Source organism: Mytilus californianus, unplaced genomic scaffold, assembly GCF_021869535.1.
Source record: "Mytilus californianus isolate M0D057914Y unplaced genomic scaffold, xbMytCali1.0.p SCAF_2, whole genome shotgun sequence".
Taxonomy (NCBI): domain Eukaryota; kingdom Metazoa; phylum Mollusca; class Bivalvia; order Mytilida; family Mytilidae; genus Mytilus; species Mytilus californianus.
The window spans coordinates 87836231-87859627 of NW_026262668.1; the positions used below are offsets into that span (position 1 = coordinate 87836231).

Genomic DNA, 23397 nt, shown 5'->3' on the forward strand with positions numbered 1-23397 from the left:
AACAATTTAAATTCGTGATATCGAATTCGGATTATATTTCCTAAATGGCCGTTTGGGCTTCCGTATTTTATAGTGTATTTGTCCATAAGTGCAAATATTGTTGATAGTTTTATACGATTGTAAAATAGTTCTGTTGTTAATCACTGTTTTGTTTATAAAGTGCTCTTTGGTAAAATATATATATATTTTTTTTTCAGTTTTGACATTTTTTCAACTACCAATCCGTCAGATTATTCAAAAGTTAATTTGAGTTGGATTCTCTGTAACTTCATTTACATTTAAATTTCATTAATCCCTATTGCCAAAAAATCACGTTTATCCAACAAGAAATTATTTACCTGCAGACTAAAATAACAAATGTTGGAGAAACGTGAACACCCCCTCTGACTACATGTTTGTAATCAAGACAATTATTGATAAATATTGTAATAATCCTGGTGGTAGACTATATGCCTGCTTTGTAGACTTCAACTGAAAAGGCCTTGATACTGTTATTCACAATGGAATCAAACTGAAACTACTAGATATTAGGGTGGGATCTTCATTTCACAACATCATTAAAAACATGTATGGAGTAAGCAAATCGTGTGTAAAAGCAAATGAAAACTTAACTAACAGCTTTTCAACACACCTGGGGGTAAAACAAGGATTTCGAGACAACATGTGTCCTAATCTACTCAAGATCTTTATTTATAATTTGACAAACTATTTAAAAACTCTGAGGACCCAGTTTCGATAAATAAATATAATCAAGAATTACACTTTCTTATGTATGTTGACGACAATTGTTTTGTTGTTTTATTATCGAGATCTCCCGACGGCTTGCAAATAAAATTGGATATTTTGCAAAATTACCGCAATGACTGGGTTTAAGTGTGAATACAAATTAAACAAAGGTTCTTATATTCAACAAGGCAGATTGATTGATTATCAAATATGATTTTATGCTAAATGGTGTAAAACTAGAGTGTGTTAATCAATATAAATATTTTGCATCTGGATCCTTTACAGTAGCACAGGATGAATTGTATAAAAAGACATTAAAAGCATATTTTAAATTGTCTTAAGATTTTTTTATCCTCGCATCCTTCAATCAAAACAAAGCATGCATGTATTCGATCATACCATTAAACCTATCCTTTTATACAGTTGTGAGATATTGGGTGCCTTTAATCCAATGTCTGCTAAATTTAGAAATGGGATTGTTTCATTTGACCATATTTACTTTAAATTACCTGCTGAAAACTTCATACTAATTTCTGTAAATTCATTCTCGGAGCTCCAAAAAGAAGTACTAACTTTGCTGTGTTAATTGAGTTGGGAAGACTGCCAATATCTTTTAACATGATGAAAGCAATGATTAAATACTACTACAGATTAGACAAAATCTGGCACCAACTTCCCACTGTTATATAATCCTTTTTTAGAAACTAAGAAATTGGATGAGTTATTTAAAGAAACCGTCGTGGTACATGTCGTCTAAGGAACTTCCTCTGACAGGGTAAATCATTAGACCGTGAACAGAAAATTTAAAATTCAGGCGGCCTTTTTGAAAGATTGGGAAAATCTCAATAACCACTCGGAAGGGAAACTAAATCAAATGTTGGTTGCGAAAAATATCTTGATATTGTAAAAAAAATTAAAGAAAGACAAAGAGTCTAACAAGATTTCGCATATCGGCTCACCATTTACTTATAGAGAGAGGTAGATATAATAATACTCCTCGACACAATAGAGTATGTCAAAGATGTTGTAGTAATGAGGTCGAAGATGAAACACATTTTCTTTTTTACTGTGATAGTCTATTATAAACTGGCCTACGAAAAGATATGATACTAATGAAAAATAATTGCTGTAAGAATTTTAAAAATCTAGACCCTACCAAAAAAAAATTGATATGGTAAATGAATAATGAAGATGAGAAATTGTTATCGGAATTTTTCATATTCGTAAACTTTTTTTATATTTTGTTTTAATCTTTATTTAGTTTTTTGGAATAACGCCCCCTCTCAAAAATCCTGGATCCGCCCCTGATATATAGACTTTACAAGTACACATTAGTATTCTGTTTTGGAAGGAGATATCGTAGTCCTTGATCACTTTTGTGCTTTGATATTGTTTACGTCTATCCCATAGTTCTGTGCAGTCACGTGATGTCACTATATTCACAGTCGCCATGATGCATGCAGCTAGAAGGGCATGTGCTGGAGTGTTAAAGGCTACACAACATAGCCTTACATCACCAGCAGTTCCAGCTTCAGCTATTAAAGTCCTCCCTGCATATTTTAATACACGTAAGATCACTATTTCGACATTGCAAACTCATATTTCAGACTGTAATCCATGATCAAATTATGCCGGTTGCAGAAAATTGCATAGGTTCTCGCCCTTGGCAAAGGTTATTCTTAAACTAAAACAAACGTGTGTATTTTGTTTCAGATAAGTTGACATGGAGATTTGATGTAATGAAATGATGCGCGATTAAAAGTAGCAGTAGTTGAAAATGCGGCTGTACTGAAATTTCTGATGTAAACAAATTGACCTTGAAATTTCAATACGAATTTTAACATGTTGCTGACGTACTAAAAGAATTGAAAAATGAATGTCAATCTTTGATAATTTTAGCTTCCGAGGTCATTTATTTTTTTAAATAAACATTTCTTTGATAATTTTATCATTCTTTTGTTTTTCAGCTGAAAGGAATGAAACAGGTCGAAACCCGTTGCTTGAATGAGTTATAATATATTATAATATCTGGATCTAAATTCACTCTGCAAAAATCTTAATTTTTAATTTGAGAGAAAAATATTGAAAATGCATTTATTTAGATCAAATTGCTATTTTAATTTCAACATTTGCATTATCAAAATTACAAAAAAGGTGAGACATATCTGTGTGATAACAGTTTATTTTTTATTGTTTATTGTTGTGTTTCATTATAATATTACGATTTTCAAATAAATCAAATTAAGCATATGGTACATTATGAATGTAATTTTTTTTTATAACAACACTTCAATAGTTAGTTAAAATCCTTAGACAGGCAGATTAACCAGACAGCACTGTACTTGTTCAAAATGTACTATATCCTTGGAAATCCTTCTGCCTATCTTTGGTGAAAACCATAGATACATGTACTGCCTTATTAACTGTAAGAAGTCTTTAGTTTCTGATTGTCATCTCCTCTTTACATGAAAATTATTGCTTATGATAAAAGAAGTTTTAATTTGCATACACACTTTTTTATTGGTAGGCTACTATGCAGCAGAAGCAGCAGCACAACCTAAAACAGCAAAAGGCCGTGTGGTGTCGGTCATTGGAGCTGTTGTCGATGTACAGTTCGATGAAGACCTACCTCCAATTCTCAATGCCTTGAAGGTAGAGAACAGAACACCAAAACTCATCCTTGAAGTAGCTCAGCATTTAGGTATTGTATTTTAAATTTGAATAACACATACAGTCCAACCTCAATAAGTCGAAGGCATCTGACTTATCTAATTTTCGAGTCATCAGATGTCCAGTATCAGGTTTTAAGTTTGAAGTTAAAAGTAGTTTATCATGCAGTTGTGTTTTCATTTACTTGAAGCTTAGTACACAAGCTCATTGTGATGTGACCTAAATGAATTACACTAAAAAATTTGGTTTTAACCTGGATTTCAAGATTCAAATAAAAATATAAATTCAAAATACAGTTGAACCTCGTTGTGTTGAACTCAAGCCCTGATGTCTCGAAGTTTGTAATAATTTTTCGAAAGATGTAGACCTAATGATAAAAATTCAAATCGGATGTGTATTTTTAGCTCACCTGACCTGAAAGGTCAAGTGAGCTTTTCTCATCACTTTGCGTCCGTCGTCCGTAAACTTTTACAAAAATCTTCTCCTCTGAAACTACTGGGCCAAATTTAACCAAACTTGGCCACAATCATCATTGGGGTATCTAGTTTTAAAAATGTGTGGCGTGACCCTGTCAACCAACCAAGATGGCCGCCACGGCTAAAAATAGAACATAGGGGTAAAATGCAGTTTTTAGCTTATAACTCAAAAACCAAAGCATTAAGAGCAAATCTGACATGGGGTAAAATTGTTCATCAGGTCAAGATCTATCTGCCCTGAAATTTTCAGATGAATCGGACAACCCGTTATTGGGTTGCTGCCCCTGAATTGGTAATTTTAAGGAAATTTTGCTGTTTTTGGTTATTATCTTGAATATTATTATAGATAGAGATAAACTGTAAACAGCAATAATGTTCAGCAAAGTAAGATTTACAAATAAGTCAATATAACCGAAATGGTCAGTTGACCCCTTTAGGAGAAATTGCCCTTTATAGTCAATTTTTAACCATTTTTCGTAAATCTTAGTAATCTTTTACAAAAATCTTCTCCTCTGAAACAACTGGGCCAAATTAAACCAAACTTGGCCACAATCATCATTGGGGTATCTAGTTTAAAAAATGTGTGGCGTGACCAGGCCAACCAACCAAGATGGCCGCCACAGCTAAAAATAAAACATAGGGGTAAAATGCAGTTTTTGGCTTATAACTCAAAAACCAAAGCATTTAGAGCAAATCTGACATGAAGTAAAATTGTTTATCAGGTCAAGATCTATCTGCCTTAAAATTTTCAGATGAATCGAACAACCTGTTGTTGGGTTGCTGCCCCTGAATTGGTAATTTTAAGGAAATTTTGCTGTTTTTGGTTATTATCTTTAATATTATTATAGATAGAGATAAACTGTAAACAGCAATAATGTTCAGCAAAGTAAGATTAACAAATAAGTCAACATGACTGAAATGGTCAGTTGACCCCTTTAGGAGTTATTGCCCTTTATAGTCAATTTTTAACAATTTTTCGTAAATCTTAGTAATCTTTTACAAAAATCTTCTCCTCTGAAACTATGTGGCCAAATTAAACCAAACTTGGCAACAATCATCATTTGGTTATCTAGTTTTAACAATGTGTGGCGTGACCTGGTCAACCAACCAAGATGGCCGCCACGGCTAAAAATAGAATCTAGGGGTAAAATTCAGTTTTTGGCTTTTAACTCAAAAACCAAAGCATTTAAAGCAAATCTGACATGGGGGTAAAATTGTTCATCAGGTCAAGATCTATCTGCCCTGAAATTTTCAGATGAATCGGACAACCCGTTATTGGGTTGCTGCCCCTGAATTGGTAATTTTAAGGAAATTTTGCTGTTTTTATACGACCGCAAAAATTGAAAATTTTTTGGTCGTGTATTGGTATGACGTTGGCGTCGTCGTCGTCGTTGTTGTCGTCGTCGTTGTCGTCGTCGTCGTCTGGCGTCGTCCGAAGACACATTGGTTTTCGCACTCTAACTTTAGTTTAAGTGAATGGATCTCCATGAAATTTTACCATAAGGTTCAATACCACGAAAGGAAGGTTGGGATTGATTTTGGGGGTTATGGTACTAACAGTTAAGGAATTAGGGGCCAAAAAGGGGCCAAAAATAAGCATTTTTGTAACTTCCAGACAATAACTTGTGTGTAAGTGTATGGATCTCTCTGACATTGTACCACAAGGTTCCATATCACAAAGGGAAGGCTGTAATTGATTTTGGGGGTAATTACCTCAAAATTTTAGGAATTAGGGGCCAAAAAAGGGGCAAAAAACAAGCATTTTTCTAGTTTCATGACAATAACTTGTGTGTAAGTGTTTGGATATTTCTGAAATTGTACTACAAGGTTCCATATCACAAAGGGAAAGCTGGAATTGAGTTTGTGGGTAATTGCCTGAAACGTTTAGGAAAAGGGGGCCAAAAAGGGGCCAAAAATAAGCATTTTTCTAGTTTTCAGACAATAACTTGTGTTCAAGTGTATGGATCTCTCTGAAATTGTACTGCAAGGTACCATACCACAAAGGGAAGGCTGGGATTGAGTTTGGGGGTGATGAATCATAAGGAGGTTAAAAAAATTTGGGGGGGGGATTTTTTTTTAAAATTTTTTTTTCTTTTTTTCCTTTTTTTTTTCTTTTAAAATTTTCCATTTTAAGTTGGTTATTTCTGATTAATATTTAAAAGCAAATAATAATGATATGGTAGGAGATACACACCAAACAGGATGTGTAAATTATTATATAATAAGTATTGTGCAATAGCAAGAAATTTTCAATTGCACAGTATTGCACAATTGCAAGAAATCTTCAATTGCACAGTATTGCGCAATAGCAAGAAATCTTCAATTGCACAGTATTGCGCAATAGCAAGAAATATCCAATAGCACAATATTGCGCAATAGCAAGAAATTGTCAATTGTACAGTATTGCACAATAGCAAGAAATATTCAATTGCACAGTATTGTGCAAAAGAAGATACTTCGTATAAATTGCTTATTTCTTGATCAATTTCAATGGGGTTTTATTCTTGAATTCTTGGGGTTCTTTAATATGCTGAATCTAACCGTGTATTAAGTTTTTGGATTTTGGGCCCCGTTTTTAAATTGGTCCACATTGAGGTCCAAAGGGTCCAAAATTTAACTTTGTTTGATTTCATCAAAAATTGAATTATTGGGGTTCTTTGATATGCCGAATCTAACCGTGTATTTAGATTCTTAATTTTTGGTTCCGTTTTCAAATTGGTCTACATTAAGGTCAAAAGGGTCCAAAATTAAACTTAGTTTGATTTTAACAAAAATTGAATTTTTAGGGTTCTTTGATATGCTGAATCTAAACATGTATTTAGATTTTTGATTATGGGCCCAGTTTTCAAGTTGGTCCAAATCGGGGTCCAAAATTAAACTTTGTTTGATTTCAACAAAAATTGAATACATGGGGTTCTTTGATATGCTGAATCTAACCATGTATTTAGATTTTTGATTTTTGGGCCCCGTTATCAACTTTGTCCACATTGAGGTCAAAAGGGTCCAAAATTAAACTTTGTTTGATTTCATCAAAAATTGAATTCTTGGGGTTCTTTGATATGCTGAATCTAACCATGTATTTAGATTTTTTATTTGTGGACCCGCTATCAAATTGGTTCATATTGAGGTCAAAAGGGTCCAAAATTAAACTTTGTTTGATTTCATCAAAAATTGAATTATTGGGGTTCTTTGATATGCCAAATCTAACCGTGTATTTAGATTTTTAATTTTGGGTCCCGTTTTTAAATTGGTCTACATTAAGGTCCAAAGGGTCCAAAATTAAACTTAGTTTGATTTTAACAAAAATTGAATTCTTGGGGTTCTTTGATATGCTGAATCTAATCATGTGTTTAGATTTTTGATTATGGGCCCAGTTTTCAAGTTTGTCCAAGTTGGGGTCCAAAATTAAACTTTGTTTGATTTCAACAAAAATTGAATATATGGGGTTCTTTAATATGCTGAATCTAAACATGTATTTAGATTTTAGATTTTTGGCCCAGTTTTCAAGTTGGTCCAAATTGGGGTCCAAAATTAAACTTTGTTTGATTTCAACAAAAATTGAATATATGGGGTTCTTTGATATGCTGAATCTTACCATGTATTTAGATTTTTTATTTGTGGGCCCGCTATCAAATTGGTTCATATTGAGGTCAAAAGGGTCCAAAATTAAACTTTGTTTGATTTCATCAAAAATTTAATTATTGGGGTTCTTTGATATGCCAAATCTAACCGTGTATTTAGATTTTTAATTTTGGGTCCCGTTTTTTAAATTGGTCTACATTAAGGTCCAAAGGGTCCAAAATTAAACACGTTTGATTTTAACAAAAATTGAATTCTTGGGGTTCTTTGATATGCTGAATCTAAGCATGTGTTTAGATTTTTGATTATGGGACCAGTTTTCAAGTTGGTCCAAGTTGGGGTCCAAAATTAAACTTTGTTTGATTTCAACAAAAATTGAATATATGGGGTTCTTTGATATGCTGAATCTAAACATGTATTTAGATTTTAGATTTTTGGCCCAGTTTTCAAGTTGGTCCAAATTGGGGTCCAAAATTAAACTTTGTTTGATTTCAACAAAAATTGAATATATGGGGTTCTTTGATATGCTGAATCTTACCATGTATTTAGATTTTTTATTTTGTGGGCCCGCTATCAAATTGGTTCATATTGAGGTCAAAAGGGTCCAAAATTAAACTTTCATCAAAAATTGAATTATTGGGGTTCTTTGATATGCCAAATCTAACCGTGTTTTTAGATTTTTAATTTTGGGTCCCGTTTTTTAAATTGGTCTCCATTAAGGTCCAAAGGGTCCAAAATTAAACTTAGTTTGATTTTAACAAAAATTGAATTCTTGGTGACTTTGATATGCTGAATCTAAACATGTGTTTAGATTTTTGATTATGGGACCAGTTTTCAAGTTTGTCCAAGTTGGGGTCCAAAATTAAACTTTGTTTGATTTCAACAAAAATTGAATATATGGGGTTCTTTGATATGCTGAATCTAACCATGTATTTTGATTTTGGACATTGGACCATAATAGGTAAATTAAAAAAATTGAAGTTCTTAGACCACATTCTTTCTGTGTCAGAAACCTATGCTGTGTCAAATATTTAATCACAATCCAAATTCAGAGCTGTATCAAGCTTGAATGTTGTGTCCATACTTGCCCCAACTGTTCAGGGTTCGACCTCTGCGGTCGTATCAAGCTGCGCCCAGCGAAGCATTTTATTGGTTATTATCTTGAATATTATTATAGATAGAGATAAACTGTAAACAGCAATAATGTTCAGCAAAGTAAGATTTACAAATAAGTCAATATAACCGAAATGGTCAGTTGACCCCTTTAGGAGAAATTGCCCTTTATAGTCAATTTTTAACCATTTTTCGTAAATCTTAGTAATCTTTTACAAAAATCTTCTCCTCTGAAACAACTGGGCCAAATTAAACCAAACTTGGCCACAATCATCATTGGGGTATCTAGTTTAAAAAATGTGTGGCGTGACCCGGCCAACCAACCAAGATGGCCGCCACAGCTAAAAATAAAACATAGGGGTAAAATGCAGTTTTTGGCTTATAACTCAAAAACCAAAGCATTTAGAGCAAATCTGACACGAAGTAAAATTGTTTATCAGGTCAAAATCTATCTGCCTTAAAATTTTCAGATGAATCGAACAACCTGTTGTTGGGTTGCTGCCCCTGAATTGGTAATTTTAAGGAAATTTTGCTGTTTTTGGTTATTATCTTGAATATTATTATAGATAGAGATAAACTGTAAACAGCAATAATGTTCAGCAAAGTAAGATTAACAAATAAGTCAACATGACTGAAATGGTCAGTTGACCCCTTTAGGAGTTATTGCCCTTTATAGTCAATTTTTAACAATTTTTCGTAAATCTTAGTAATCTTTTACAAAAATCTTCTCCTCTGAAACTACGTGGCCAAATTAAACCAAACTTGGCAACAATCATCATTTGGTTATCTAGTTTTAAAAATGTGTGGCGTGACCTGGTCAACCAACCAAGATGGCCGCCACGGCTAAAAATAGAACATAGGGGTAAAATTCAGTTTTTGGCTTTTAACTCAAAAACCAAAGCATTTAAAGCAAATCTGACATGGGGTAAAATTGTTCATCAGGTCAAGATCTATCTGCCCTGAAATTTTCAGATGAATCGGACAACCCGTTATTGGGTTGCTGCCCCTGAATTGGTAATTTTAAGGAAATTTTGCTGTTTTTGGTTATTATCTTGAATATTATTATAGATAGAGATAAACTGTAAACAGCCATTATGTTCAGCAAAGTAAGATTTACAAATAAGTCAATATAACCGAAATGGTCAGTTGACCCCTTTAGGAGTAATTGCCCTTTATAGTCAATTTTTAACCATTTTTCGTAAATCTTAGTAATCTTTTACAAAAATCTTCTCCTCTGAAACAACTGGGCCAAATTAAACCAAACTTGGCCACAATCATCATTTGGTTATTTAGTTTTAAAAATGTGTGGCGTGACCTGGTCAACCAACCAAGATGGCCGCCACGGCTAAAAATAGAACATAGGGGTAAAATTCAGTTTTTGGCTTTTAACTCAAAAACCAAAGCATTTAAAGCAAATCTGACATGAAGTAAAATTGTTTATCAGGTCAAGATCTATCTGCCCTGAAATTTTCAGATGAATCGGACAACCCGTTGTTGGGTTGCTGCCCCTGAATTGGTAATTTTAAGGTAATTTTGCTGTTTTTGGTTATTATCTTGAATTATTATTGTAGATAGAGATAAACTGTAAAAAACGATAAATGTCGGCAAAGTAAGATCTACAAATAAGTCAACATGACCGAAATTGTCAGTTGAACCCTTTAGGAGTTATTGCCCTTTATAGTCAATTTTAACCATTTTTTCGTAAATCTTAGTAATCTTTTACAAAAATCTTCTCCTCTGAAACTACTGGGCCAAGTTAATTATAGATAGAGATAATTGTAAGCAGGAAAAATGTTCAGTAAATTAAGATGTACAAACACATCACCATCACCAAAACACAATTTTGTCATGAATCCATCTGCGTCCTTTGTTTAATATTCACATAGACCAAGGTGAGCGACACAGGCTCTTTAGAGCCTCTAGTTTATGTAACCTAATCATTTTCAAAAGAGATTAAAGCTGAGTAAACATACTTGTTTGTATAACAATTAAAATGACATGTTTATGGTGACTGGTAAATGTTTATGGTGACTGGTAATTAACATCTTTGTTGATTGTCCAAGCGGAACGCAAGTGTTTCGAACACATTTCACCTCACATAAAAACGAAACAAATTGAAATGAGACAAGCCGAGATTAAATAAATTGTTCGAATTAAAATTCATTAATTAGGGCCACTAGCACTAGGCGGGTTGCCCTATAGTGATCAGTCTGTCCGTAACAAATTGTGTCCACTCTATATCTAGAGAACTGTTATAATTTCATACTTTATACTTGACATGTATATTAACCAACACCAGAGGGTGTGTCATAATGTTTGTACAACTTCCTAGGTCAAAGGTCAAGGTCAAAAACTTTGGTTTCAGCTGACAACTGTTATTTACAGCGGGGCCCACAGAGATGGCTCCCATCTCAATGATGTCTAGTTACAATAGGTAATACGATTAAGACAATTATGATAAATTCTTAATAATTTAATGTAAAGCAGACGACCTCATGAGAGACCGTTCAGAACTGTTTTGGTTTCCGCCAGTGATTTCATAATTTATAGTGACTGACTTTTGTAAATATAAGTGTATACTATTGATTTTATTTGTGAAGATTTGTATCTGTACTTGTGTGTTAAATTATTATGAAGGACAAAAAAAATATGGAGATGAATATACAATCATAAAATGCAGTGTTTCCGCCTGCCCAAAATAGAAGGGCAGTCCGCCCTTGGTGCCCTTACCCCCACCCTTCTGCCCTTACCCCCACCCTTCTGCCCTCCAAAGCCAAAAAATGCCCTCTTCTGTCTTTTCAAAAAATAAACTTTCCAAATTACATGCCTACCTGCGTTGTTTCTGGTAAAATTGTAAACTGAGTGTAACACTTTAATTAACTGACAATGGCATAAAGTTAAATACCTTGCCTTTGGAAGTTTTATCACCTCTGTAAATGATTGTTTACTGCTAATCAGGTGATTTAAGATAATTGAACAAATACTAGGTATATTTATTACAGAATGAAAATGTCCACATGTTATCCATTTGTAATGTTTATGTACAGGATGTGCACAACATAAAAACTTTATTTTTAAAATTAGGCATTAACTTTCAAAGCGGTTTGTGTTTGTACCGGCCGACAAAGTAGCCAACAATGTGGTGGTGGTATGCTGTAAATACTACACGGACGTTCTTAAGAATGAAATTTTAAATTCATCTACATTCAAGTCCATACGCCCCACAGAGAGTCATATAGTTAACCAATATATCATAACCACATCACAGCTTATGGCTTCTTCTGAACATTTGAAGGTCCCTACTATGTATTGGTTACCTAAACTACACAAAAAACCAGTAAAATATCGTTTCATCTCGGCCTCTTGTAAGTGTTCTACAACTAATCTTTCAGTGCTTTTAACAAGTTCCTTAACTACTATCAAAGAGCTTATCATAAACTATTGTAATAAAATATATGAAAATAGTGGAATGAACTTTTTTTGGAGTGTAAAAAATTCTTTGGATGTTTTAGATAAATTGCGTGCTTTTGATGGTTCTTTTGATTCTGTTGACAGTTTTGACTTTTCTACTCTTTACACTACACTTCCACACAATCTTATCAAACAAAAATTTGACTATTTAATTAAATGGTCGTTTGGTAAATCTGAATGCAAATATATTTGCTGCAACTCATTTAAAGCCTTCTTCTCTAACGAGAAGGGTAAATATGCTAGATATACTTACTGGAGGTGTGATGAGATGATTGAAGCTGTTAATTTTCTCCTTGATAATATTTATGTACGTTTCAGCAGCAAAGTTTATCGACAGGTAGGTATTCATATGGGCACAAATTGCGCCCCTTTAATAGCAGACTTGTTTTTGTACTGTTATGAATCACAGTTTATGACCAAACTCAGTAAAGACCCGTCTAAATTGCATTTAATTGATAAATTCAACAACACTTACCGTTATCTTGATGATATTTTTTCGTTAAATAATCAAGAATTTTCTCAATATACTGCTGAAATTTACCCAAAGGAACTTGCTTTAAATAAATCAAATTTAAACGGTAACAACTGTCCTTTCCTAGATTTAGATATTTCGGTTTTACACGGGAAACTCCACACTAAAATTTACGACAAAAGGGACGATTTTTCGTTCCCTATTGTTAATTTTTCCTTTTTTGGATGGTGATGTTCCTTTGGCACCATCTTACAGTGTTTATATTTCACAACTCATTCGCTATGCACGTGTCTGTTGTGACGTTTTTGATTTTAACGAACGTAATCTATGTTTTACTGGTAAATTATTAAGCCAGGGATTTCATTACCACAAATTACTTAAAACCTTTACTAAATTCTTCCACAGATATAAAGATTTGGTTTTGAAGTTTGGTTGTACCTGTAGAAAACTTATTTCAAACGGGATTGCACATCCCCATTTTTACGGCAATATTGTTAAACGTGCCCGGTAATTTAGAAACAATCCTGGTAAACTTATCGATCCTTTCAATAAACTTATTCTAAAAGATTACCAATTCAACACTGTAATTAGATCATTAAATATTGTTTTTATTGGTACTGATATTGATTTTGTTATCAGTAAATTAAAAGCAAACTAAATATTATTGTTATATACATATACACATTTATGGATCTACAATCTGTCGATACCTGTATCTTGGCATTGCACAAGGTCATGTTTTTCTCTGACTGTTTATGACGTCTTTACACTAAATCCATTGGATGATAGAAAAACATCATGGTTGTACCTACATGTAAATTAAAAAGAAAATCAATAGCCAGGACTTTTTAAAAATTATTATGTACATGTAGGAGCTTGATGATAACCTTAAAAAAATAAGCTGTCAGGAACAGTTTAATTTGTTTTTAGTGAGAATAATGTTCTCTTAGGCCGAGAAAAAAAAATCTGTGTTTCCGGTAACCCGACCGACCCTGTTTTTTTAGCCCTGACCCTAATTTTTTTATTGGATCTTCAAAATAAAAGGTATCAATCGACCCTGTTTTTGACACAGGCTTCTGTTAATCGACATAATTATTTATCTAACTTGCTTCTACTGGCACAGAATTTGAAAGCCAGTAAAACATTTTATTTATGTCAAAAGGTATTCCAAATAGGTTAAAATCCAAGAAATTTGCACAGCAGGTGCTTCAAAAATATTGCAAATGGCCGCACTTCCGGTATTTGAAACTAATTACGGACCCGGACTTGGAAAAACCATGATAATTTTCCGGATTTCGTTTACAATGTCAAAAAAAAAAAAAAAAAAAATCCGACCTACCAACCCTATTTTTCAAAATGATGTTACCGGAAACACAGATATTTTTTTTAGGCCTTATCCAATATCTACATGTATATTATTTATTTATGGTTTATAGGAGAGAACTTTGTAAGAACAATTGCTATGGATGGTACTGAAGGTTTGGTACGAGGAACAAGTTGTATAGATACAGGCTATCCAATTAGAATTCCAGTAGGACCAGCTACACTGGGAAGAATTATCAATGTTGTAGGGGACCCAATTGACGAGAGAGGACCAGTCAACACAGATAAGTAAGTACAAAAATGTAGATTTTATCAATTTACCATTCCATATGTCAACAACCGTAAGTTGCCTACTTTTTCCCTTATTTCATTTTTATGCCACGCCGTAGTAGAGGGGGCATTAAGTTTTACCCTTGTCCGTATGTACGTCCCAAAATTGGTTTCCGTTCTCTTACTTTAGTTTGCCTCAACCAAATGTTGTGAAACTTATATACACAATGCTTATTACCACAAAACACAGATCAAGTTTGAATTTTGGAGGCGTCACTTTTACCGTTCTAGAGTTATGCCCCTTTACAAATGGAAAAATTGCTGTATTTTTTGTTTCCGTTCTCTAACTTTAGTTTCATGCAAAATACTGACTTAAACAAATGAAAACTTAGAATAAAAACTTGTCTGCAGTTATTTGTCTTTATATTATTCACTTACACCATGGACACATTTGTTTTGATCATTTTTTCTTCATAAAAAATTAAAATTTGCAAATTTTCGGCATTAGAGAGATGAAATTCTCGAAATTCGACTTTTTGACCCAAAATCGTAATTTTTATACGACTGCAAAAAAATTTTGTGGTCGTATATTGGTATGACGGCGTTGTCGTCCATAGACACATTGGTTTTCACACTCTAACTTTAGTTTAAGTGAATGGATCGCTATGAGATTTTACCATGAGGTTCAATACCACAAAAGGAAGGTGGGGATTGATTTTGGGGGTTATGGTACCAACAGTTAAGGAATTAGGGGCCAAAAATAAGCATTTTTGTAACTTCCAGACATAACTTGTGTGTTAGTGTATGGATCTCTCTGACATTGTACCACAAGGTTCCATATCACAAAAGGAATGCTGGGATTGATTTTGGGGGTAATTGCCCCCAAATTTTAGGTATTAGGGGCAAAAAACAAGCATTTTTCTAGTTTCATGACAATAACTTGTGTGTAAGTGTATGGATCTCTCTGACATTGTACCACAAGGTTCCATATCACAAAGGGAATGCTGGGATTGATTTTGGGGGTAATTGCCTCCAAATTTTAGGAATTAGGGGCCAAAAAGGGGCAAAAAACAAGCATTTTTCTAGTTTCATGAAAATAACTTGTGTGTAAGTGTATGGATCTTTATGAAATTGTACTACAAGGTTCCATATCACAAAGGGAAAGCTGGAATTGATTTTGGGGTAATTGCCCACAACGTTTAGGAATAAGGGGCCAAAAATAAGCATTTTTCTAGTTTCCAGACAATAACTTGTGTTCAAGTGTATGGATCTCTCTGAAATTGTACTGCAAGGTACCATACCACAAAGGGAAGGCTGGGATTGATTTTGGGGGTAATTCCCTAGAAATTTGAGGAATTAGGGGCCATAAAGGGGCAAAAAAACAAGCATTTTTCTAGTTTCAGGACAATAACTTGTGTGTAAGTGTATGGATCTTTATGAAATTGTACTGCGAGGTTCCATATCACAAAGGGAAAGATGGGTTTGAGTTTGGGGGTAATTGCACTAAATGTTTAGGAATTTGGGGCCAAAAAGGGGCCAAAAAACAAGCATTTTTCTAGTTTCCAGACAATAACTTGTTTTCAAGTGTATGGATCTCTCTGAAATTGTACTCATACATGTGAACCTCCCAACGGGAGTACAATAATCCTGTTTTCAGGGGTCTCCTCCGGACCTCCCATTGAAGACAAAGAAATCCCGTGTATGAAATATTTCATGAATGAAAAATTTCAGCCCAACATATCTGGTGTAACCAAGGATTTGTATAGAAATACACATACACATACAAATCCTCGGTGTAACTGACATTACCTGAAGTTATATTTTACCTGTAAATCAATTAACATGCATAATTATATGGCTTCACTTGTCACCTTGGGTGTCAAACATACTGGTAATCAACGATTTTTACCTCAGGGTAACTGCCGCTGTGTAATAAAACTTTGTGTATTTAAAATGAATGTTGGGTTACTTCCCTTGATTTATCCTGTTTTAAGTTACTTTCCTTTAAATAATGTAAATTTTTAAAAGAATATAAATAAAATATAAATTGAGCAAATAATCATAAAAGGATGGTAATTAAATGATTTTAAATGTCTTAGGACAAATAAAAAAATAATAATCTGAAAATTATTTGAGGGTTCTATACTTCCTTTCAAGGCTTAAATTGAAATTTATATAATAACTATGACCCATGACTATTGTTTGAATGTGTTACTTATCATGCAGTAAAAATCTACTTGCATATAGATAAAAAACAAGATCTACTTGCAGATAGATAAGCAAATGTTCTGATTGCAATAAATAATGGTAAAAAAGATATGACCTAAAATATTTAAAGAACATACTAAAAAAGAAGAATGTTAGATTGAACAAGTTCAAAGTTTAAAAAGATAGAGAAAATTAATAAGTACAAGGGTACTATAAACAATACATTCGGATGGAAAGTTGAAGAAAACACACTAAAACCTCCTGATCTGAGTCCTAATCTCCTGACCAAAATTTCCCAAACTCCTAATCTGAGTTTCACAGTCCATCACATGTATGTGTACTGCAAGGTACCATACCACAAAGGGAAGGCTGGGATTGAGTTTGGGGGTGATGAATCATAAGGGGGTTCAAAAAATTGGGGGTGGATTTTTTTTTTCTTTAAAATTTTCCATTTTAAATTGGTTATTTCTGATTTATATATAAAAGCAAATAATAATGATATGTTTTGAATAGATAAATTAAATTTTTTTAAGTTCTTAGACCACATTCATTCTGTGTCAGAAACCTATGCTGTGTCAAATATTTAATTACAATCCAAATTCAGTGCTGTATCAAGCTTGAATGTTGTGTCCATACTTGCCCCAACTGTTCAGGGTTTGACCTCTGCGGTCGTATCAAGCTGCGCCCCAGCGGAGCATTTTATTTAACCCAAAACGGCAAAAGTTTGAAAAATTCAACAAGGTTGTACAAATTCCTTACACTGAACGATGTCCATTCCAAGGGTTTTTGTACATAAAACGGCATTTTATGTCAAAAAAGTATACTAGTCTGGCTTCAATTCTTCGATATTCTTTCAAAAAAAATGTTTCCTTATTTCAAATTCTAGCAAAATCCGTAAATTTCATCTGATTTTGCACAAATCTGAAAATGTCTAATGAAAATATTCATTTTCAATTGAACATGTTGAAATTGGTTTCTATCTTACACATAAATTATTCTGAAAAGTATAGAATTAATATACCCCTCTCCAAAGGATGGAGTTTACATTTGTTTGTTTGTACATCTGATTATATTTTTGTTGAATTTTCTCAGGAACAACAATTCAGAGCTTCATGAAATTTGACATCAAGTTCCATGTCCACATGCTTTTCACATTTATCTTAAATCAACTTTCTGTTTACAGAATCAGGGCTTTCAATAACTTTTCAATGAACAGGCTGTTTACTTATTTGAAGTGGCTGACCAAAAAGGGGGGGTCCGGGGTGGCTTGCCCCCCCGAAATTTTTTTTGACCTTACATTGAAAATGGTGCACTCTGAGGCATTTTCAAACTATTTATAAGTGCATAAAAAATGGGGTTTCATAGAAATGTTATCTTTTTTTTTAGCTTGTAAGGTCAATCTTGTGATATTGCGTATTAAAATAAGACAAATAAAAATATATCAAAAATAATCTTAATTGTTATTGTATTGCCAGATTTCGCAAAAAGTAAGAAAGCAACAGAGGGTCAGCATAAACTATTAATACCAAGACTCCGTGTTGAAGGCCTTGATTTGACCTATAATGGTTTACTTTTACAAATTGTGACTTGGATGGAGAGTTGTCTCATTGGCACTTGTACCACATATTCTCATATTTATGTAAAGACCTACATGTGTATATGTCAGCTGCAAAATCTGACAATTTCAGTTTTGATCCAGAAAAGAAATATTATTTTCATGTGTTCTATAATTCAATAAAAACATGCAAACCTGGGAAAGGACATATATGCTGAAGTGGGAAAATGTCCACCCCTTCTTAGCCAGCATTTTTAACAAAGGCGTCCATTCGAGATAGTTAATGTAAAAAAATTCAAACTGAGGCAGGACCCATCCTAACATTGGTACTTTTTTCAACGAGTGGGCTAATGAACAGCAAGGAGAAAATTATAACTGAAAAAAATAAAGAGAGCCTTTTCCCTAGCCTTGGCATTTACCCTCCTACCTGCTTTTTCAGTAAAACATGAGGGGAAAGGTACAACTATAAATAAAAAATGGGAAGCCTCCCTCCTATCCTAGGCTTCTTTGATGGCCCCATCCACAACAAATGGGCAGTAATAAACCTGGAACTATATACTACAAAGAAAAGGTAAAAAAAAAAAAAAAATGGGCAGCACCACTCCTAGCCTAGGCACTATTTTCAACCCCCCTTCCCTCCCCAAGAGTTCAAGGGTGGTAATAATTAATGAAATACTTGTTACATTATAAAAAGGGCATAGAAGGCAAGCTTGGGCAGGCCTCATTTATATAAACATGAGACTGTACAGACCTTCTATTTTCTAAGGCTTCTTTGAAATTTAATAACTTCAAATAAAATTTTTTACCTGTAAATGGTTCTAATGATTTTGTCTTTTTGCTGGTAAAGAAATCATTTCCTTTTGGTTTTTCATTTCATGTAGTTTCATTTAATTTATTGACATTCAATTTAAAAAATTGCCTCCTAAAACTTTTTAATTTTGGTTTCTCATGAGTTATCCATTGATAACATACGCTTTTGTTTCGATATCTCTCTTGATTTTACCATTGACAATCTTGATCATTCAAGCGATTGATTGAACATCGTATTTGAATGCAGGCAAACGTCTTACTGACGCCGATTTTAAGTTTACTTTCAGTCAGACAAACTGGTCCAGTCAGTTATAAAAAGCTGTCGTTTTTGAAAAATCTATGAAACTAAAAACTGCATGAGACAAAAGGTTAATAAAACTTTATTTTTGTTTTACTCTTCAAAAACATTTTTTGTTTAAGCATTTGAACCGGCGATTTCCGTCTTTTGAAACGGCGACATTCCGCCGGGTGCCGGCTCTTAATGAAAACCCTGCAGAATACTATATATTCTTACACACAGCTCATCTTGTTCCAAAATGAATCATTCAAAGAAATAAAAAAAAAAATGGAAATTTTTCTAGTGTCAGGGGTTGCGCAGACCAAATCTTGTGAAAACAATTTTGACATTTGTCATTTAAGAGTTATGCCCCTTAGATATCTCATATTTTTGTTTGGTTTCCAGATGATTTCTTTTCAAAAGCAACTTGACACAAAACTTTTTAGCTTTTAACACAAATGTCATAATCCATAAAATACAGATCTGACATGGAGAGAATCAACACACATTTGTATTATCATAATTTTATAATTTGTACAAATGCTGATTTGTTTTCCAGATTTTTGTCTATACATGCTGAAGCCCCAGATTTTGTTGAAATGAGTGTTACTCAAGAAGTACTTGAGACTGGAATTAAAGTTGTAGATCTGTTGGCTCCTTATGCAAAGGGTGGTAAAATTGGTAAGTGTCAATCAAATATGGTAAAAAAAAAAGATGCATTTATTAATTAATTTTCAAATAAGGATTAATTGACCATAATCATAATAAATAATAGCTAAAAAAAAATTTAAAAATGACTTGATACGAAAATGGTCTCCCCTTTTTGACATTTTTTGGAATCAGTCTTCTTTTTATTACGTCAACAGTGATTGGGAAGGTCCAGAGCCATGCGCATTTTGACAAAAAAATGGTGCATAGATTGACAAATAACAGAGCCAGTGTGGCGCACAGTATTTTCGCTCCGTATCTTAACGTTTAGATATCATAAAATGTATTTCTGATCGTGTACAAAACGTCGTCGTGTTACATTCCAATGACAGGAGTACCAACTACATTTTGGGCTGTCTCTGGGGTTTTGCTTTATGTTAACAATAGCAACATGCGGTATATCTGATAACTAGAAAAAAAGGAATTAACCATGATCTAAATTTTCAAAGAAAACATCTTTAATTCTGTGAAAGTTGGCTAGAACAGACAAGAAATATTCTCAAATTATAATCTTTTAAAGAAAACTTGCTATAATTTGGATTGAAAGACCCAAGGGCCTTTTTATTTTTTTAAATATCGTATTTGTCTCCATAAAAGGCGCTTATCTGTCATTGTCAAATTTTTTGTAAACATGCCTCCATAGAAACAGCGAATTGTTGTTTTGCCTGGCCAAAAAATGTTACTTTCTTTTGTTGGTCGTGATAAGAATAATGATACAAGAAATGCAGAGGAAATGCCTGAAACGTCCTCAGGAACTTGAACATGCTTAAGGCAACGGTACTGGTGAAGGTTCAAGTATTAACATTGTACATAAAGATTCTCGTAAATATCGCTCGGTTTGGGAGAAGTTATGGCCCTGGTTACTGTATGATGGCAGCAAAATGTACTGCAAATCTTGCCAAAAAGCTGTCAAGAAAAATACCCTGCGTTAGGCTGCACAACATTTAAAACCAGTACAATCCTGATCTCAGCATTTCCTTTATCATGATTCTGTTCATTGAAGTGGTGTTGGTCTTGGTCATATGTTGTTCAGTTCTATAGTTTTTATTTTTAAGTCATAAAGTGTTAATTTCTGAGTGATGTTACATACCATGAATACATACGATGTCACTGAGTCTTAGTCACATAAATCACCATGAACTAAGTAAACATTTATTCACTGAAACTATAAAAGCACAGGAACAATATCAATTAGAATCATACAGGTTAGTACCTCTTTGCTGAAACATACACTTTTTAAGTTTTTTGTTAAAATGAATGGCCCATTCATTTGACAACATGGCTCATTATTTCAAAAAATGGACGATTTTTAATTTTTTTTTATGGGGCCCTGGGCCCATACAGAAAAAATCTTTCCAGATCACTGCGTCAAAAACAGCATAACTTTTGATTTTCCTAGAATTTCAGTAAAAACAGGTCAATTTTCATTGGCTTTTAGGACCGAAAATATACAGAGCACACATTGACAAAAAAGGTCTTTTGACATTATGTTTGTCTATGTTATATCATATCACAAATTGAGTTAAATATTAATTGTGTCTTGGTCTCTATGTTTCCCAGACCATAATGTGGTTGAAATCTAGACGATTTTGTCAACTTTGGAAAAAATCTCTTTGGTCTTTTTGGGGTGTAAATGTCTGCTTTATAAGCAAAGGAGCATGACAAAAATAATTCTATTAGTTTATTAATCAACTTGAATCCATTTTTATCTTGCAACAATCAACTTAATATTTTGCACCAATTAGGGCCCTTACCAAAAAAACATACCTTTTATATAAAATAAAATTTTAATGCAGAAAATAGAATGTTCATCTTTCTATATGAGTTGTTTGTTAAAGCTTGCACAGATGAAATACTCGAATAATCTGCTTAATTTAATATGTAGCAATATTACTACATTGCTTTTAAATAAATTAATAAAAAAAAACACTTAGAAAATATCAAAACTAATTTTTCCTTTATTGTTTTGAATTTTCTATGTAACTTTTTCAAAACTAATATCATATAATTATTGTACAAAAGATGGCTGAATTAGGTGAGTTTGTCAATGGTCTACTTTGTCAAGATTTAGTTAAATGAGATCTGAATATAATAAATGTACCATTTTGTCACTTTGTAGTTTGTATACTGCAGAATTCTTGAAAAATACATAGATTATTTTTGCTTATCAATAGGTCTCTTTGGTGGAGCAGGAGTAGGAAAGACTGTTTTGATTATGGAACTGATTAATAATGTTGCCAAAGCTCATGGTGGTTACTCAGTGTTTGCAGGAGTAGGGGAGAGAACTCGTGAAGGCAATGACTTGTACCATGAAATGATCACATCTAAAGTTATTAGCTTGACAGACGACACATCTAAGGTATTTATTTACATATGAAAATACAATTTTGGAGGCAGTTAATCTGGTTCTTTCCCTACAAGTACATGTAAACTGGAATAGGAGAAATGTTCCATTCTGCAGGAAACTAACAATTATTTGATGAAAGTGATCATCCTTGCATATATCAAGCTCATGAATAATGTTTGATTTAGAAGGATTAAAATATTGTCTAGAACAATGCAAAAATGATAATTTCTGCTCATGTTAAAACAAAGTAATGTGAACATTCCTTATTCTTGATTTTGGAAGAATTTAGATAAGCATACTTTTTTTTATTTTTTGTATTTCATGCATGAGAAAAAACCCAGCAGTATTATCTGAACTCAAATAGGTCTACTATTTACATGTATGTCTTTATAAAAATAAGAAGATGTGGTATGATTGCTAATGAAACAACTCTCCACAAGAGACCAAATGACATAGAAATTAACAACTATAGGTCACAATACGGCCTTCAACAATGAGTAAAACCCATAGCATAGTCAGCTTTAAAAGTCTTGAAAAAATCTTGAACTGAACTTGGTTATTGATTGTCCTGTTTTAAAAGAGTAAAAATTAGACGTTTTTATACAAGCGCAAAAAATTTTGCTGTAGTTTATTGGTATCAAGTCGTCATCCGAAGACATTTGGTTTCCGGACAATTACCTGAGTAAATGTAAATAGAAATCTATGAAATTTATACACAAGGTTTATAACCACAAAAGGAAGGTTGGGATTGATTTTGGGGGTTATAGTCCTAACAGTTTAGGAATTAGGGACCAAAAAGGGGCCCAAATAAGCATTTTTCTAGTTTCCAGACAATAACTTGTGGAACGGTGTATGGATCTCTCTGAAATTATTCAACTAGTTTTCATACCACAAAGGGATGGTAAGGATTGGCTTTGGGGGGTTATGGTTCAAACCGTTTAGGAATAAGGGGCAAAAAAAGGGGAAAAACAAGGGTTTCCTGGTTAATGGACAATTAAAAAAAAGTACAATGTAATGTTTTGATTACCTCCCTTACACTGTTTTTAAATTATGTATAAAGAAATGTTGTATTGTCTTGAGGTGATTAGCTGTCAATTTATTTTTAGAAGTTACTATTTAAAAATGCTTATTAAGGAATATTAATTTTAGCCATGATTATGTATGTCATTTTCTATTTTAAGACTTTTATGATGTATTTAAATGGGTAATTATAGTTGCAAACTCCAATGGAAATTTGAATTCATATTATGACCATATCTTGAGGAAAAGAATTTTTTTTTTTTGGAAAAGGTGGGGGGAGGGGGGGTGTAAAAAAGAAATTGTGAGGGGGGGGCAATTTTTTCTCATTTCAAATTTCAGAAATTAAAAAGAAAATTTCTTCAAATATTTTTT

General features: G+C 33.1%; 1 protein-coding gene across 1 annotated transcript in view; it reads left to right on the forward strand.

Moving 5' to 3' along the window:
* Positions 1-2151: 2151 nt before the first annotated feature.
* LOC127728386 (ATP synthase subunit beta, mitochondrial-like) overlaps positions 2152-23397 on the forward strand; it is a 32116-nt gene continuing 10870 nt past the window's right edge. Inside the window, exons 1-5 of the mRNA XM_052235738.1 lie at positions 2152-2294; positions 3254-3427; positions 13944-14118; positions 19510-19631; positions 21833-22017. Of these exons, the coding sequence (XP_052091698.1) occupies positions 2177-2294; positions 3254-3427; positions 13944-14118; positions 19510-19631; positions 21833-22017 (774 nt within the window). The 5' untranslated portion in view covers positions 2152-2176. The remainder of the gene's footprint in view (positions 2295-3253; positions 3428-13943; positions 14119-19509; positions 19632-21832; positions 22018-23397) is intronic.